Source organism: Bidens hawaiensis, unplaced genomic scaffold (assembly GCF_021521415.1).
Source record: "Bidens hawaiensis isolate Kalapana, Puna unplaced genomic scaffold, B.hawaiensis_p1.1 tig00006805_1, whole genome shotgun sequence".
Classification (NCBI taxonomy): Eukaryota; Viridiplantae; Streptophyta; class Magnoliopsida; order Asterales; family Asteraceae; genus Bidens; species Bidens hawaiensis.
Window position 1 is genome coordinate 937,613 of NW_027491464.1, and position 16,773 is coordinate 954,385.

The window sequence follows — 16,773 nt, forward strand, 5'->3', positions numbered from 1 at the left end:
TACAAGCGATATTCGAACCTGAAACTCCTACTAAAGACTATGAGAGGAATTAGGTGATTACACTAAAAATAGTTTCAATAGTTAAAGATGAATTTAATATTATAAAAAACAAGGAAATTATTTATATTTTTAAGGCTATGTGTAACAGAGCATTATATGGTAGATAAAGACCATACACCATCCCGGGGGCATTATAAGGGCATGAACATTTTTACCATAAAGCCCATATGAGTCTTGAATTGGTATTGATTGAAGGAGCGTTATCCATTACACATGTTTTCAACTAAAAAAAAGCGATGATGATGTAGCGGAATATGCCCCTTAAGGAGCGTTAACCATAACACATGGCCTAAATGTTATCACTAGAAAATATACTTAAAATGACAATTTATATGTTCCTATGAAATGGTTAAAATCAGGGAACAAAAGCAAGTCAAACAACCAAAGCTATGATGAAAGCAAAAGACGATTTAGCAAAAGCAAAAGCAAGTTTTGGCCCTATGCTGCCCTTAAATTGTTCAATTACAAGATTCCAACATGTATGTTAAAATATGAATCATTACAGTCTTGACAGTACAAGCATCTTGAATCTTAACAACAAAGGTCCTATCTTTAACACCTTGACCATTTTGACCTAAAGAATCCACATTCCAAACATCCTATCATATGGAGATCTTGCTTCAAACTCATGAAAATTGAAACTTTAACAGCGTACGTGATATATAACAAACAATTAAACATAAATTTAAGGTATATGATCAAAGATTTAAAGAACAGAATATGAGCATCTCTATGCTACAAATCTTGCATTAGAATGTAATATATTATCAAATGTAGCAAGAACACATGACTAATCATTCAAGAAAACTAAACAAAAACACGATTCAAAAAGAACAATTCTTTTTCATGTACCTCGAAATCTACCATTTTTTGGCAATTCCATATCAACCGAAGATGGATTATGCATCCGATTGCCAGAAGAACTAGCAAATTTCCTCTTTTTAGACCATAACCAAATCTTGGAAACAGAAAAACTATCCGTTTTGGCACCAAGATTTATCTTTTTCCCTTCAAGATCTTCATCAACCGTATGATCATCGGTTCGTTCGACATTTTTCACAAATCTTGCATCTTGCAAGTCTCTCAAATGAACCAGTGGGACCCGCAAATTGGTGTCACCGACCACATACTCATAAGAACCCATCGAATAACATCTTCTTGCATCTAAAGTGCTACTACTCGTTTCACATACGGTTTCACCTCCGGTTTGACCTTCACCTTCATTTTCACTCAACTTTCTAAACTTACCGAGCCTAACAGAAAACCCCCCCTTTTCAACTACGATTTGTTCGGTTTCAACTGTTTTCAAACCAGCAGAAATCCCACTTTCGTCTGCTTCACGCGGATCATCAAAATCAAAAATCGGGTTATCCATCGAAAACTCAGGGTCAAAAAGGGTATTTCTACAAAGAGGGCAAGTCGAATTCGACAAAAGCCATGTATCTATACAATTGATATGAAAAGCATGGCTACAAGTTGGGATTAATCTTAACTTATCATTTTCTGAGAATTCACACAAACACACGGCGCAATCGAATGAATCCTTAGCACCAACAACCTTATTGTACATGAAAACAGGTAATGCATCTATGAATGTTTGGTCTAGACCAGAATCATGCAAATGAAACAGTTGTTGAAGCTGTCTTTGAAGTGCATCAGATGGAGAACCATCTGGAAACCGATTATTCGACCGGGAAGAGTTGTGTTTTGTCAAGAATCTAAAGAGTAAGTGGAGTAGACCAGATATGAAAAACAAGACTGCCAAGATGACTATAATGAAAAGAACTGTTGGACTGATTTTAGTACCTGATGATGGTGATGAAGGGGTTAATGTTCTATAAAAAGAAACACTAAATGGTGGTGATGACATGGACTCTTGGTATCTAGACACACCATTTTCTTTAAAGATTTGGTATTTCATCCAAGAAACTTTCACATTTGTGTGCCTAAAAACCAATCTTTCTTCAAGAAACCCCATCATTAAACAGATCTTTTGTGTACTACTTCTACCCTAAAAAATTAAATAAAAAAAAAGAGTGTTTGTTCTTCAGCAACAAAAACCCACCTCATATTATGGTTAAAGATTCATACCCAGAAGCTAAAATCCAAAAAAGCCTCAAACTTTGCATTCAGATATAACAAATTTCATAAGATGAGTAAGTGGGTCATGGTGGATTAAGCTAAAAGACAATTGTAAACACAACCCACTGATTCTTGTTCAATAATAGTAGACACATGGTGACAAAAACTTAATTAAGTTTCATTTCTTGAAATGAAACAAAACCCTAATTTGGGTGTGTAAATGGTGATTACTGGTTACCCAAGTATGAAGGCAGAGGTGACATATTATAAGGGTGAGTGAGTGAGTGAGTGAGTGAGTACAAAAAGTGGCTCATGATGTGGACCCTGTTGTTGGCTTGAACCGGTGTGAAATTGAAGCATCAGTAGAGTCAAATGGTGTCAGTTGGACGTAACCATGTAATGTTTAATGGTCTATTGATGGTGGGTGAATGTGGCCAATGTTGTTTAAGACGTGTCAATTTTGTGGTAAGGTAACTACTTGATCACATGAAAGTGACTTATTGAACCATATAGTGTTAGTTTGTAGGTTTTGGGTGTTTGGCATTGTGTTACAAGGTAATTGAATATTTTGTATCTAGTATATGTAAAAGTAACACGTAGCGAAAACAAAGAACATAGGGAAATAATTCTCAAATAAGAAAAACGGATTAAACTCTAAATGAGTAAATGTCTAAAACAATTACAAAAGTGTCTAAATGAGTAAATGTCAACTATTGTATACTAAAATTAAGATAGAAGATAAAGACTTAGTTTATGCGATTCAATCAGAAAATGTGTGAGGCTAAACAAGGAAAGGTTTGTAGATTGGAAAAATTAGAGAAAAGTTTTATTGACGAAATTGAAGCTCAAGATGGTGAAATTTAAGTCTAACAGCTTGACAAAACCTCCATAGGTCATCCGACACATGGTCTTTTTTGTCAACTGGTAATAAGTCATGTAATTTCATTCGTAACCCAAGTTATGTCTTTTAAAGTTTAAATTCTGTCATCGTTTCCTTGTTAGATTAGCTCAAATAAGAGTCTATTACTTTTATATCATCTACTTATCGGTAGTACCCTCATGTTTTTCATCCTCTCCTCACTCACTGCTAGTCGGCCTCCATTTTATCTTCCTTTTTCTTTCAAAATATCGGGTCCACGTTTTACACAATATTAGGCCACACGATTTAGGCTTTTTGTTAAAAGAAGCAATGATAAAATGTTAAAAATAGAAATTGGTGTCATTGACTTTGATTTTTGTCACCTAATGTTGAGGGTGAAGGACTTGAATTTCCTCTTTATCTTTTATGAGATGGCTGATATAGTTCACAAAATGACAATTAAGAAAATGTGTATTACTAGACCTGATAGGTCTATATTGCCACACAATTGTGATTTGTGACACTTCCAACATCTATAAGATACTGTCTTTATCTGTTTATCTTGTTTGAATTATTTTAGTAATCAGATGAGGCCTACAACCGAGTGGTAAGTGCCTTCCATATTAGATGCAAGACGGGTTTGAGTAGGGTGTAAACGAGCCAAGATGTGTCAGAACTCGTCTAATTTATTGCTCAGCTCGTTTCGAGCTTTATCTCAAAACAATCTCAAGCCCGGAGGAGCTTGGGCTGGGTTGACAGCGCAGCTTTCTAGCAACCAAACAGTTACAGAATTATCAATGTACAACATTTCTTAGAAATGAGTTTGTACCCTTAAAACATGAAGGCAAAGTTTCTAACTACTAACCTTCATGTTTACAAGATTTCATTAACCAACTCTAAATTCTACAGAAAAAAAAATACTACTGTGTGGAAAACACAAGTCACTGATTGTATTAAGCCTGTGTTATTACCCTTTTTGGATTCAAATCAAATGTTTACAGCCCATATTTCAATTTTCAATAAAAGAACTATTCATCGGTTTAACAGCCCATATGAAGAAAAAACAGCATTAAAAACACGCGAATGCAGAATCTCCGAAAGGAATAAAGACCCGTCAAAATTTCTCCCCGTAGTAGGCTGCAGTGCCAACCATGAGTGCAACGGTTCCCCCCTGAGCCACTACACGAGCCCTCATCAATGTTTGACCCAACTGTGAGTTCCCTTGCTTAAAGCTAATCAAACCGGCTGTCAGCACGCCAGCTGTGATCAAGGCACCTATAAAACCAAACCCAAAAATCAAATAATCGCAAATATAAATTACAAAACCATTTACTTTTCTAGCACCCGACAACAAATTCATTCTGTAATTTACTATAGATATATTTAATGTATTGTATAGGTGAAAGTTCTCTCATATCTTGTTGATTTGAGTTTGAAAAATTGTTGATTGCATTAGCAACCCACTGAGCTATGTGCCAAATGAAATGGTACATTTTTTTAGGATGCAGAATGCATCGTGTAATTTATAACGACACTTGTAGAAAAACAGATTCTTGAACACAATGACATCAAAATCATCTATACCTCTAAATAGTTAAATATTACAGAGGCTGCAGTTATTGAACATATAACATACTTGTCAATAGATATCATTATAGGATGTATTTGATATTTTGCTCGGAATCACATGTTTTCAAATTTTATTTCGTTAGGGGTTATTTTGGGTATATGATCAGCAGTCAGGTACATTTTGAGATGGAAGGAGTAACAGTATTATAAAGCAAACAACACAGAGGCTCAAAATATATGTCCACGTTTATGTCTTATAGACTCTCTTAACAATCTTCTCCAACCAAAGCAACCACTAAAAAGAAAGAAGATACACGTTGATGGTATTCACACAAAAACTGGATAAGTGGATATACTGATCTAATAGGCTAAAATCAGATTCTCAAGTTATTGATAAATGGATTACCATCAAAGAAAATGCATACATTATTGTTATTGGTAAATGTTTTATGATATAAACCAATGCTTTGACATTAATATAATGTGTTTTATTTATCAGTGTTATAAGGTTATACTATTAATTCAAACACAGCTCAAATTTTCTTTTGATATCATATTTTTATGTCAAACATCAGCAATAATGTTTTGTTCAATACTCAATTTTGCAAAGCTATAGACTTTAATACCCTTTTACCAAAACAGAAGTTTTATATTATGTATCGAAGCTATTGCCTCAAGTAAATCATTAGTAAAGGCTTGTTCAACGCGAATCATGTTTATGTAGGCAAGGAGAACCGCATAACCACTCGTCTTGAAGCCCTGCAGACCCTCCAAGACGATGTGGCGAACCTAAAAAACCGCCAGCGGATTTCCCCTGATGAGAAGATGATTCCGATTCCACCATCAACAGATCAGAAGGATGCACTCATTGTTCAATTAGCAACAATCTCTCTCCAATTAGACTCTTTAGTCGCTCTAAAGGAGGATATCCAAGCGATCAAGGCTTAGATGGATAATTTAAAAAAAAAAGTCTTGCTTGAGTATGACCATAACTCTGAAATTGATAGAGGCTACCAAGGAGACCGGAGACGGTTGAGCAGGATCGACAAGAAACCATAGAACCTGTGACCAACAAAGAAGAGATGACCGACAACGTATCCTGAAATGCCTTATCTCTTGGTGTCACTGCCCATTGAAAGAAACCATCATTTCCCTCATTCTGACTTGAGCACAAGTCGTTTTTCCGGGCGGAAGCTACGATAAGACCCGAAAAACTCCTAGAGCCAATGTCTGAATTCCCACCTTTAATTCAAACAGCATTTCGCTAAAGGAAGAGTAACTGGAACAGTTTCTTACTTCAGTTAACTGTTCATGTTAGTATTAGTACCTAAATATTCAAGTGTTTTAGTAGTTGATGTTTTAATAATGATGAAATTAGGGTTTTAATCCGGTTAGTATAAGATAATCAATCAGCATGAAGAAACACAGATGCAGTAAACATATAGGAATTAAACCTAATTATAAGAACCCCAGCTACTCCAAATCCTAAATAGCAAAAGAAGTGTACCAATGCAACAGCAACATTTAACTAAAAGTGAATAATAATATAAAAAATTAGGGATTAGAAATGAAATGAAATGTTACCAATTGGAACGAAAGGGTTTCTGTTGCGTTTTTTCTCAGGAAAGAGGCTTTCGAGTTCGGGATTAGCTCCCATAATTCTTCCACAACAAACTATGATTATGATTATGATTATGATTATGATTATGATTTATGATGATTCAAATTGAATAATAATAATAATAATAATAATAATAATAGATCCAACGATCACTACTGTGCTTTATGTTTACTGAGAACGAACCAACTTGTGGCCCTAAAGGCGGTTACGCTTATTGCTTTGCTTTTCTCAAAAACAAACTTACTACTTTTCAACCTCACCACTGTCACTACCCGTCCAACGATATTACAGCTTTGTAGTTTGTATTAGTTTGTGTATACCCAAATTCACACCATTTATTTATTTAAGAGTAACTTATTTATTTACGAGTTGCTTCGTCCGGTTTTGACTGTTTGAATCAGTTTTGCTTAATTTAAAATCGCTAATCGGTGTTGAAAAGGTATGGTGTGACTAGTCCGGGTTGGGAACTTGACGAATTCAGTCATGTGAGATCCACTCGTGAGTCTTGCCTACGTGACTATAGGTGTAAGAGTGTATACTCAAATGACCATCAATTAGAAAGAAGGAAAACCGTTATGACTTATTAGGAGACAACTTCTACGTGATAATGACATGTAACAATACACGAGTCAAGCATTCACTCTCTCTCACTCTCTAATTCTCACTCCGAATATTAATCACAGGAAGAACTTCCGATGACGAGGCTAACAACGTTATTGTTTTGCAGAGTTAATTGATCGGTTGTTCCATTGGTGCTCGGATCCAACCTCCGTGAAAGATAGTTCTAAGGTCCTTAAGGTGTTATGGTATTTCATTTAAGTAACTATAAAACATTAAAATCCAATGCCAATTCCAGATTTCCTAGTTCTAACTTCCAAATCATGAACTGAACGTTTAAACCTTGATTTTTAAATCGTAAAATAAAACCCATATAAATCTTAAAACCGATTGAACCAACCATGGTTTAGTTTGGAAAATTAAATCATTTTAAACTATTTACAGTCGACTCTATGTTACATTTACATATTTACTATATGTACTTGTGTTTATTGATGTGTTTAGATTCACAAAGCTTTTGAATATAGAAAATGTGTTTAAATAGGTGTACGAAAACATATATAAAAAAGAATATTAGCTTGGCTTTCAATTGTATAATTGCAAATGATTTGTATGCCTGTATAATACATTATTTTCAACATAAGGATCAAATTACTTTTTCCATTTAAAACAAAAGACTTAAGCCATTTCAAGTATTCAAAACCATCACCTTTCATCAAGATCAAAATGCCGTTCATGTTTGGCATGGTTGTATATTACAGGTATCAATTCAAACTAGCCTCGAACCACATTGGGATTTCAAGCTACACTAAATTCTCATGCAACTTTAAAGAATAATAAAAGTTTGGTAATACTTCAACGCATCAAGACTTCTAAACTATGAGTTACTAAGCAATAACTATTGTCATTCTTTTGGTAACGTGTCATTGCCTTCTACTTTTAACATAAAATAAGTTCTATTATCATCACCCAGTTTTAAAGTCCTAATATTACCACTATATAACTTAATGTAATATGATTAAATGGATAACGGCAAGAGCAAAGGTTACATTTAATAAGTGAGTTGTGCCTGTAAACATATCACCTGTCAACCCTTTTGCTCAGCATCAAAGGTCCAAAACTGTGGTCGTTGTAGTTAACCGGTTAAAAACAAATCACAATACAGAAAAGAAAACACCTGATAACTAACACAGTATTAGCAAAATATGAGCAACAGACCAGACATCAGTTGCACGTCTTATAACTCCCATGTGTCCAACGGATGAGAGACCATAAATGCATCAGTTCCACCAGACTCAGTTTTTATGACTTAAGATCCTCAGACATGGCTGAAGGTATACAATGCGTTAACAGAATATCCCGGGTTGCTTTCTTCGCCGGCTTAGTGCGTAACACCACAATCTACAAACATTATAATAATCAATACATTGGAAAAACTAGATCATAATAAATAATAATAAGACTGAAAATAAAGTTAATTACAGGAATGGTCTTTGTAGTTTGACCAAAGTCACACCTTTAGGTACTAAATTCTAAAGGTAGCAAGTTGTGGGAAAGAAAACCAACTTCTGTTAAATTGGAATATAATGACCAAAATATCATTTTATAACCTTAAGGGCCATTTTTGTAATCAGAATAGAGTTACAGAGATGGTCTTGTTCGTTATAAAAGGGTATTTTGGTCATCCTAACTAAAGTTAAAATAAGTTTGTATTAGACCTCAAACATGTTACAAATTTCAAAACCATAAACCCCAAACTTGCAACTTTTGGAACGTAGTACCCAAAAAGGCAAAATAGGGACTACTTATGTAACTAACGCCCAAAAACTTATCCAACTTTTAGAATAAGATGGTTTATAAGGTTGTAAACCATCCGCTTTCATTTGGCCCACATACGTACCTAACTTTTTCAGAACCCGTGTGTTTCACCCGTTATCAATAATATATAACTTGTTTTTCAAATAAACAAGTTGAAATTGAAAACTTGGTGTTAAAAAAACTGCATAAGAACCTGTTCATATTCAAGGTCAAACTTCAAGAATTCTTCGGTACAGCTTTCTACCATGTCTGCCAAACTTTTCAAATTCTTAACGGGCTTGTTGTTAAAAGCAATAACCTACAAGAATCACAAGAAACAAGTGAGAAAAATGATAGATATAATATTTACAGTTTGGATCTTTTAGGTTTAACCTGAGTGTTCACTATTTCTTCATAACCAATATTGATGTCTGCCACAAGCACCTGAATTTTAATAATAATATAAATAATATAAACTCCGCTATTTTCAGAATATTCTGTGTTCAGAAAAACATATAATATAAACCAATGTGGGCACACTTATACAAAGAAACCTAACCTGAGAAACGACAACAAGTTGCTCATCAACAGTTTCTGCCATAGCATGCAGATGCTTGTCCAATAGTTTTACAGGAGCATCGAAATCATAATCCTTCCCATACTGAAATCAGAAAATGTAATTTAAAAAGGCGATTTTAAAAATATAACTATAAATAAATCAATTTCAAGAATGTACCTCAGACCGCAAATAAGGCACAGAAACAGCTGTAAAAACAAATCCAGCAATAATGTAATAAGAAGGCGGCTTGCCACTAATATGTGCTGGTATTAACCTCTTGTGAGTTGCAAGTTTAATGTTGAACTCGTGTATCTTTGAATTTCTAAGTATTTTAACTACAGCCTTATCACCAGTATACTTTTGAGAAACAAGGTAACTGAAACCAATACGCTCTCCATGCCGAAACGGAACTATAACCAATGATAACACACAAAATGAGCAAATAATTCTAAACAATGACATATAAAAGAATATTTTGTCAACAAACAGCTAACAATAAAAACGTAATGTCATACCTGTTCCATCATTAGCAACATTGACCCCATCAAAGCTAAGGATTATATCGGAGGGATTCAACATGTTAGATTCGGCAGCAGTGGGTTCGATTCTTTTAACACGTACACCTTTATGCTCATTTCCCATTCCCACTGACATGCGAAGATCTGGATTCTCCATCTTTTGCCACTCAACTCCAAGAATTGGAAACCCTAGAAATTGGATCCAAAAAGAAGATAACTTTGTGAAAAAAGAAAGCAAGGATTACTAACTTAACAAAATATAAAGTCAACATACTTTTCACTTGGCACGAAAAATATCAAAATAATGGTTTCCTTAAAAAAGGATCAATCTTTAATGAAGTGTCATCGCAAACTAAATTAAAATATTGGTGTGATTGTGCTCGTTTATGTTCGTTTGTTAATTACATAAATGAACAGTTCATGAACAGAAACAAACGAAGATAACTGAACATAAGCAAACATGCTAAACTAGATTAAATTGTAAAAGAGAATTTCTAAACATAAAACTATACTAAATTGTAATGAGCAAAAGGGATTTAAAAGAATAATTAGAAGAAAAATCTTAAAAAACGTAATCTAGCAAACATAAACGAAGATTCACGAACATACACGAACAAACAAAACATATGTTCATGTTAACTCCCTTAAACTAAACAAAACAATCTTCCAGCTAAACGGTTTACTGAACATTCGGTTCGTTTACAGGCCTATCTACTTGACACCCACATCAACAAAAAAAAACCATCTACCTATCTCTAGGTGTGTAACGAGTGTGCTACTAAACGACATTTTTCATTTATTTCACGAATGCCAGCATTTTAAACAAACTCGGCGACTTTTAAACACCAAAATTACAGTTGAAAAACATTTTCACAAAAAATGAAAAGGTGTGTTGGTTTGTAAGGTATTAACCCAGAAAATATACAAAAACCTAGTTATTTAAACATTTTAACCAACCTGTATATTCTCCATTCTTCTCATAGTCACAAATAAAATGAGTAATAACTGGAGTTGGTATGACATAACCAATATTCTCTGCATCTTCATGTTTAAGAGACTGGAACGCGATACCAACACACTCTCCTTTATCATTAAAGGCAGGCCCACCGGAATTTCCAGAATTTATTGCAGCATCAATCTGCAAATCAAGAACATAAACAATAAGAAGCAATTATAAGTCAACAAATACATTTTTTTTAATAAGATAGAGAAAGGGAAGTATTCATGCCTGCAAACCAAGAAGTTCGGTTGATCCATGAACGTAAGATAATATCTCAATACGTGACACAACACCACTGGTCACTGAGATTGTGTCTCCACCAATGGGATAGCCAACGACAGTAACAGCATCTTGTAATGCAGGCAAGTCCCCAAACTCCAAGGGTGATACTCCTTCCCAGAATTCATCATCATTCACAGTCAACATTGCTGCAATCGGATGTAAAAGCGTTTAGTTTATAACTAAGTTTGTTTATAAATAACTAGCAGAAATTGTGATTCCACAATATGCCACTTTAGATTATAAAATTCTTGCCAGTTTCTGACAATGACTTCTTTTTGTCTTACATGTTACAAGGCCTACCAACTAATTCTTTAAAACTCCAATCACTAACTTAAAAATCATACCCTAACAATCAAATCAGAAAAGCTAAATAATCTCCTTAATCAGCAATCACACATCCAGAAACCCTATTTAACCTCAAATTTCACAATAATCCCTTAATATTTCAAGTAAAAAAACAAAGACTGATCACAGTTTCTGACAATGACTTCTTGTTGTCTTACATGTTACAAGGCCTACCAACTAATTCTTTAAAATTCCAACTACTAACTTAACAATCAAATAAGAAAAGCTAAATAATGTGTTTAATCACACATCTAGACACTCTATTTCACCTCAAACCTCACATAGATTCCTAAAGATTTCAACTAAAATACAAAAAATGAATGAGTGCTAAAAACCTGTCTACCTATTTAGACACGAAAAGACCTTATTAGCAAAAAAAGTACACTACTCAATTTTTAAAAATAATTAAAACTAGGAGAGGCTAATGTTCCACATTTCTCGTTAACATATAAAACATATAACTGTCACGCTTATGCTTAAATAATGGATTATGAATGTACTAACCAATATCACATTCAGTGCCAATAGCAAGCACAGTAGCCAAATACTTAGTATCAGAGCCACGCTTCTTAACTTTAACCTGCGTATGATGCTCAACCGAATGCGCATTCGTCAAAACCCGACGTCCGCCAATAATAAACCCGCTGCTGCTGGAGCTATACTGCCGCTTCCTCTGCCACGGCAACGAGAAATTAGGCTCCGTGTGGACGCAGAACACCTTCACCACCGCGTCCATCGACGGCACCACCTTCGAAACAACCGCCGTCACGTCATACTCTCCGTTATGCTCGCTGTACCTACCCGCTCGTCGTTCCGGTGACGTAACGATCGCCACGTCATCGGTTTTCTCCTTTCCGGTTTTCCTACGGCGTTTGGAGCCGCGGCGGTCGGTTGTTGTGGTGGTGTCGGCGGCGTTGTCAGCGGTGGTGGCGGTTGTGGTGGTGTTAGGGTTTGGTTCGGTGTCCGGTGTGGTTTTGGATTTCCGGCCACGTTTTCTGGCGGGTTTTTCCATGGTGACGTAATTAGACGCCGGCGTGAAGAAATGGAATTTGAGCTTAGTATTATTATACCTAATTGTTATGGAGTTGGTAAGTGGGTTTTGAGAAGCCCATTCATTTAGCCCAAGTGAGCTACATTTTCAAATTGTGGATGTATAATATTCTACCTATGCCCTAAGATTGTAAAATGTAAATGTAACCAGATGACAAAAGTCATCTACGCCCATGAACACATAGACAACACTAGTGACCTGACCCATCATTATTTCAAAGAAAACTTACCGTCCAAAAGCCCAATTTGGTAAAATCCTTGGGTCAACCCATAGCATTTTTGTATCAGGCGAGACTCAAGCCCATGACCTCTATTTTGAAAGGTCATGGGGTTATGATGCTCTTGTTGTTTTCTTTATTTTTCCCTCTATTATAGAGATTTCAATACAAGCCTCTAAATTTTGACTATTGTGGCGATGAAACTGGCGTCAAGTGACATTATGTGAGAGGGTTTCTTCGAGGACGTGGGGAAGACCTGGGAACCAAGGTTTATATCCTTTAGGATAAACTCTCGGAGGGGTTCCAAACCGGGATTGACCGTAAGCCGACTTGCGCAGCTACGAGCATGCGACTACCTAGTCATAATGAAAATGTTAGCCATTATTTTATTGATTTAAAAATAAAAGGAAAGGGAAGGAGAAGATAATATATAGTTTAGGATTGTAAATAACTTTTCTTAAATACACATAAATATAATGACCTGGTATTGTTTAAAACGCTTCCAAAAGTAGCTCAAATCACTATTCTCTTTTTGTTATCTTCCAAAACACTTGTACATCTCATCCCCGTCTTTATTTGATTATTTCAACTAATTAATATTGTTATTCTTTTATTTATACATTTTACTTTTTCTTCAATTTACAGAAATGAACAAAATATGAGAACAAGGTAGAAGTCAAAAGTTAATCACTAAATGTGGGACTGTTTAATAGCCTTTTAATGACCATTAAGAAGTTACCAAACAGGCCATGTGAAGTGAAGGGTTAATTTACTTAGAAGAATTAGATAAAGTGAAAATTAGGTGAAACCATAAATCATTTTTCTCAAATGATAGGGATGAATTGAAAGGATAAAAAAACTCTAGCCGTCTCTTTTTCTCTCCCACAATATCATGTCACGTTGCATACAAGGATTTATTCGTGGCTCTCGACTTTAACATGTTGCGTAAACATAGACGTTGTATACTATTATTTGTATTTTAGTTTGGAAAAAACTTTTATCATCAAGCCTTGACCAACAAAGAAGGAAATTTCAAATTGTTGAAAAAATGGTGGTTAATGATCAACTGTGGTCCTATTGTGAACCAACTGTCTACCGTTTGTCCATATCTTGTGTGTTTTGTCTATTATGTTATAAATCAAAGACTTCACTCATATTATTATATCAGGACCAGCAAAGGGTCACATAAAGATCAAGATCTTGACCAAAAACAAGTTTGTATGTTTCTTTCTGTAATGTTCTGCTACCAATATACATGTGTAACATGCAAATCAGGTTGATACAAAAATATCGCAAAATCAAGAGTCGTTCCAACTTTTTATTAAAAAAGTTGTTGACTAACGCTCATTTAGTTTAAATTTCTGATGTAACAGGGTTGAGATACGACACATGCAACATTTATGAAAATGGGGTCAACGATATGATTAAGTGCCCTTGTCTCAAAACTGGTATATGTTAGTCTTGTCTAGTATAACTATTGACCATCGACAAGTTTCGATATTTATCATTACGCCAAAGCTTGAAAATGAAGGTATGGCTGCGGTGTCGAGTTAACATCTTAGATGAGGGAGGAGGAACATGGTTAATTAATGGGATTGTTTCTTTGATGCAGATTTTTGATCTAATAATAATATATATGCATGGTTTGACTTGAAGTGAAGCGAAAGGAAAACAACAAAGGGGGTTATAATGTTGTGCATTTAATATGGGGGGGCTTGATCACATGGGAATGGACCTTGGGCTCACATGTTGGCCTGGCTCTATAGCCAACCCACCCACCAGCTCATTTGTCGAGACGATCTAATGTGTTTTACGTAATTGGATGTGTTTAAACTTTAAACTTAAACAACAAAATGGACAAAATTACGTGAATAATAATTTAAAAAAAAACACATTGAATAACCAGTAGATGGCTTTAAGTGAATCATGTTTATAGCGTGTTGGAGATTTTTGAAAGCGAGAAATGAAAGAATTTTCAAAAGGAGAGATATTAAGATAAACTCAATTATATGCGAGATTAAATCGTTAGGATTTCTTTGGTACAATCATAGATCCAAAACTATAAATTGGACAAATTGGTGTAAGTTTACTTTCATGTAATTGTTGGTTAGTGGTGTTGTGGCTGTCCTCCAGCTTGTGGATGGGGCTTGTTTCGGCCTTTTTGCCCGTTGTTCATAAAGTTTACGTTTTGAAAAAAAAAAGTATGATGATTTTAAGTGAATCATGTTTATTTAAGAAGTACACACTTCTTAATCTAAAATTTATATAAAAAAATTAGGTAATATTGTAGATTTATTCCTTTAGTTATAGTAATAATTTAGTAGTATTACAAAAACCTTATCATATTTTTTTTCTTTTCCTTTTGAACGGCTTCAAAAAAATATAAATAAAAAACTTCACCATATATAATAATTCAACCGTTTATTGGATGTTTAAATAATTAAAAACTATGAAGTTAATTTAAGACATTGCACATCCAGGATTCGCAATTACATAATTGTCATATCTATTTTTGTAGTTTAGAACAATAAAGCCAAACACACCGTATTTCTTTTTTTGAACGACCAACTAAGTAATGTCGGGTATTCTGTATGCGGCCCCCATTGGCTAAAGGTAGCTCGAGCCGGCCACTAGTCCGGACGGACGAAGCCCATAGCGGTCCACCTATTGAAGGATTCACTGGATAAAACTCAACACCCACGCCTGCCAAATGGCACAACAGCGAGGAGCCGGTAAAACCGGGTGAGATCAGGACTCGAACCATGGCAAGCCATGGTCATCCCTCATATCTCCCATATAAATTGATGGTAGTGAGGTTTGAACCCCCTACCCCTCACTAGTAAAGTGAGTGCTCTACCATTGAGCCACTACCAAACACACCGTATTTAAAAGGCATATTTATGTTTTTCTTCGCCAATATAGACATCACTATTTTTCATTAAAATATTAAATAATAAGATTTTTTTTTTCTTTTTGTTATTTAAACCGACATATGCATATTTCACGATTTCATTCCCAATTCCGGGAAATAAAATATATAATAGAAAATAATTATAATATAGTTGTGCCGCCTTCTTAAAATGGAAAATAAATAAAAGTATAAAACCATGTAATGTTTTTCTTTTTTTTCTTTCACTAAAACCTTAACTCGGTAACTCAGCACTATTAAGCGGGCTAGTGGACGAGAGTGATGGTGCATTGCCGGGTTGCTGGGGTGCATGACCATCTTCTCCATACATTTGTCACGGCCACCTTTGTTTAGTACCATCATCCTTCATTATATATATATATATATATATATATATACACCACCATTCTCATTCCTAATTATTTCCTTTTTTATTAAATAAAAACTCAACCGTCAAACAATGACCGATCATAGGTTAAACGTTAATCAAACAGATGTCTTGTGTTCGAACCCTTCATCCTAATTTGTTTGTAACCGACACGAGACATTTAAATTGCACCTCTTTTATTTAAGATCATGTTTCGGGTCGTGTTAGGAATTGACTAGAAGTGTTCACAGTGCATTTTGGCTAGTTTTTTCAAATAGTTTGGGCTGAGTGGATAGTTATGATTTCATAGAACGACAAACTAAACCGATCTGGTTGGTTAGGTTAGTCAAACCCTCTAAAAGTTTCTGATTAGGCGGTTTTTAAACTGGACTTGGGAAAATAGCGTCAATATATCAAAATCTTGTATTAAGTAAAAACATGTAAAGAAAATGTAAAGAAAAGTAAAAACATTACTCACAGATCCTCTATCTTCATCTATTTCACTCATAACCACTTACAATTACATTCTAAAAAATAAAATACACACTCACAGATTTAAAAGAACCTGTTGTGAATGCTCTAGTAAAAATAGATAAGCACTTTAAAGCTTCAAACAGTTAGATGTTTGTTTTTTCAGAGGTAAAATGTCTGCATTTTGCGGACCACATCTGCAAACATCTGTAGCAGAAGGGGTGGACCAAACCTCTGCAGTCTGCAACAAGAAGACTGTTTGTTTTTTAACATCTGCAGGCTGCTAAAATAAACTAAAATTTAAATAAAAAACTAATAACAATCTAACAAAATTAACAAAAAACTACAAACTTTATTCAACAATAAACTAATAACAATATTCATCAAACCTAAACTTTCTATAAACATTTTTCAACTACAAACTAATAACAATAATTCATCAAACCTAAACTTTCTACAAACTAATAACAATCTAACAAAATTAACAAAAAACTTTAACAATTAACAAA

General features: G+C 34.6%; 1 protein-coding gene, 1 long non-coding RNA gene and 1 pseudogene across 2 annotated transcripts; all 3 read right to left on the minus strand.

Moving 5' to 3' along the window:
* Positions 1 to 728: 728 nt before the first annotated feature.
* LOC143633587 (RING-H2 finger protein ATL46 pseudogene) lies at positions 729 to 2,669 on the minus strand (annotated as a pseudogene).
* A 1,280-nt stretch (positions 2,670 to 3,949) lies between these two features.
* On the minus strand, positions 3,950 to 6,256 carry LOC143633588 (uncharacterized). Its single transcript, XR_013153692.1, has 2 exons — positions 6,155 to 6,256; positions 3,950 to 4,276 (listed from the first exon to the last, which is right to left on the minus strand). It is a non-coding gene; the product is annotated as an uncharacterized LOC143633588 (long non-coding RNA).
* A 1,163-nt stretch (positions 6,257 to 7,419) lies between these two features.
* Positions 7,420 to 12,293, minus strand: LOC143633589 (protease Do-like 9). The gene is made up of 9 exons (XM_077101865.1): positions 11,755 to 12,293; positions 10,852 to 11,051; positions 10,581 to 10,761; positions 9,621 to 9,812; positions 9,283 to 9,515; positions 9,106 to 9,207; positions 8,940 to 8,990; positions 8,761 to 8,865; positions 7,420 to 8,150 (listed from the first exon to the last, which is right to left on the minus strand). Exons 1-9 carry the CDS (start codon positions 12,260 to 12,262, stop codon positions 8,052 to 8,054), a joined length of 1,671 nt encoding a protein of 556 aa, XP_076957980.1. The 5' UTR covers positions 12,263 to 12,293; the 3' UTR covers positions 7,420 to 8,051.
* Positions 12,294 to 16,773: the final 4,480 nt, after the last annotated feature.

Coding starts and splice junctions, on each gene's coding strand:
- LOC143633589 (XM_077101865.1), bottom strand. CDS start 12,262: ATGGAAAAACCCGCCAGAAAACGTGGCCGGAAATCCAAAACCACACCG. Junction 9,208..9,282: donor TGCCTTATTTGCGGTCTGAG/GTACATTCTTGA, acceptor TTCTGATTTCAG/TATGGGAAGGATTATGATTT. Junction 8,866..8,939: donor AAGAAATAGTGAACACTCAG/GTTAAACCTAAA, acceptor TGATTCTTGTAG/GTTATTGCTTTTAACAACAA.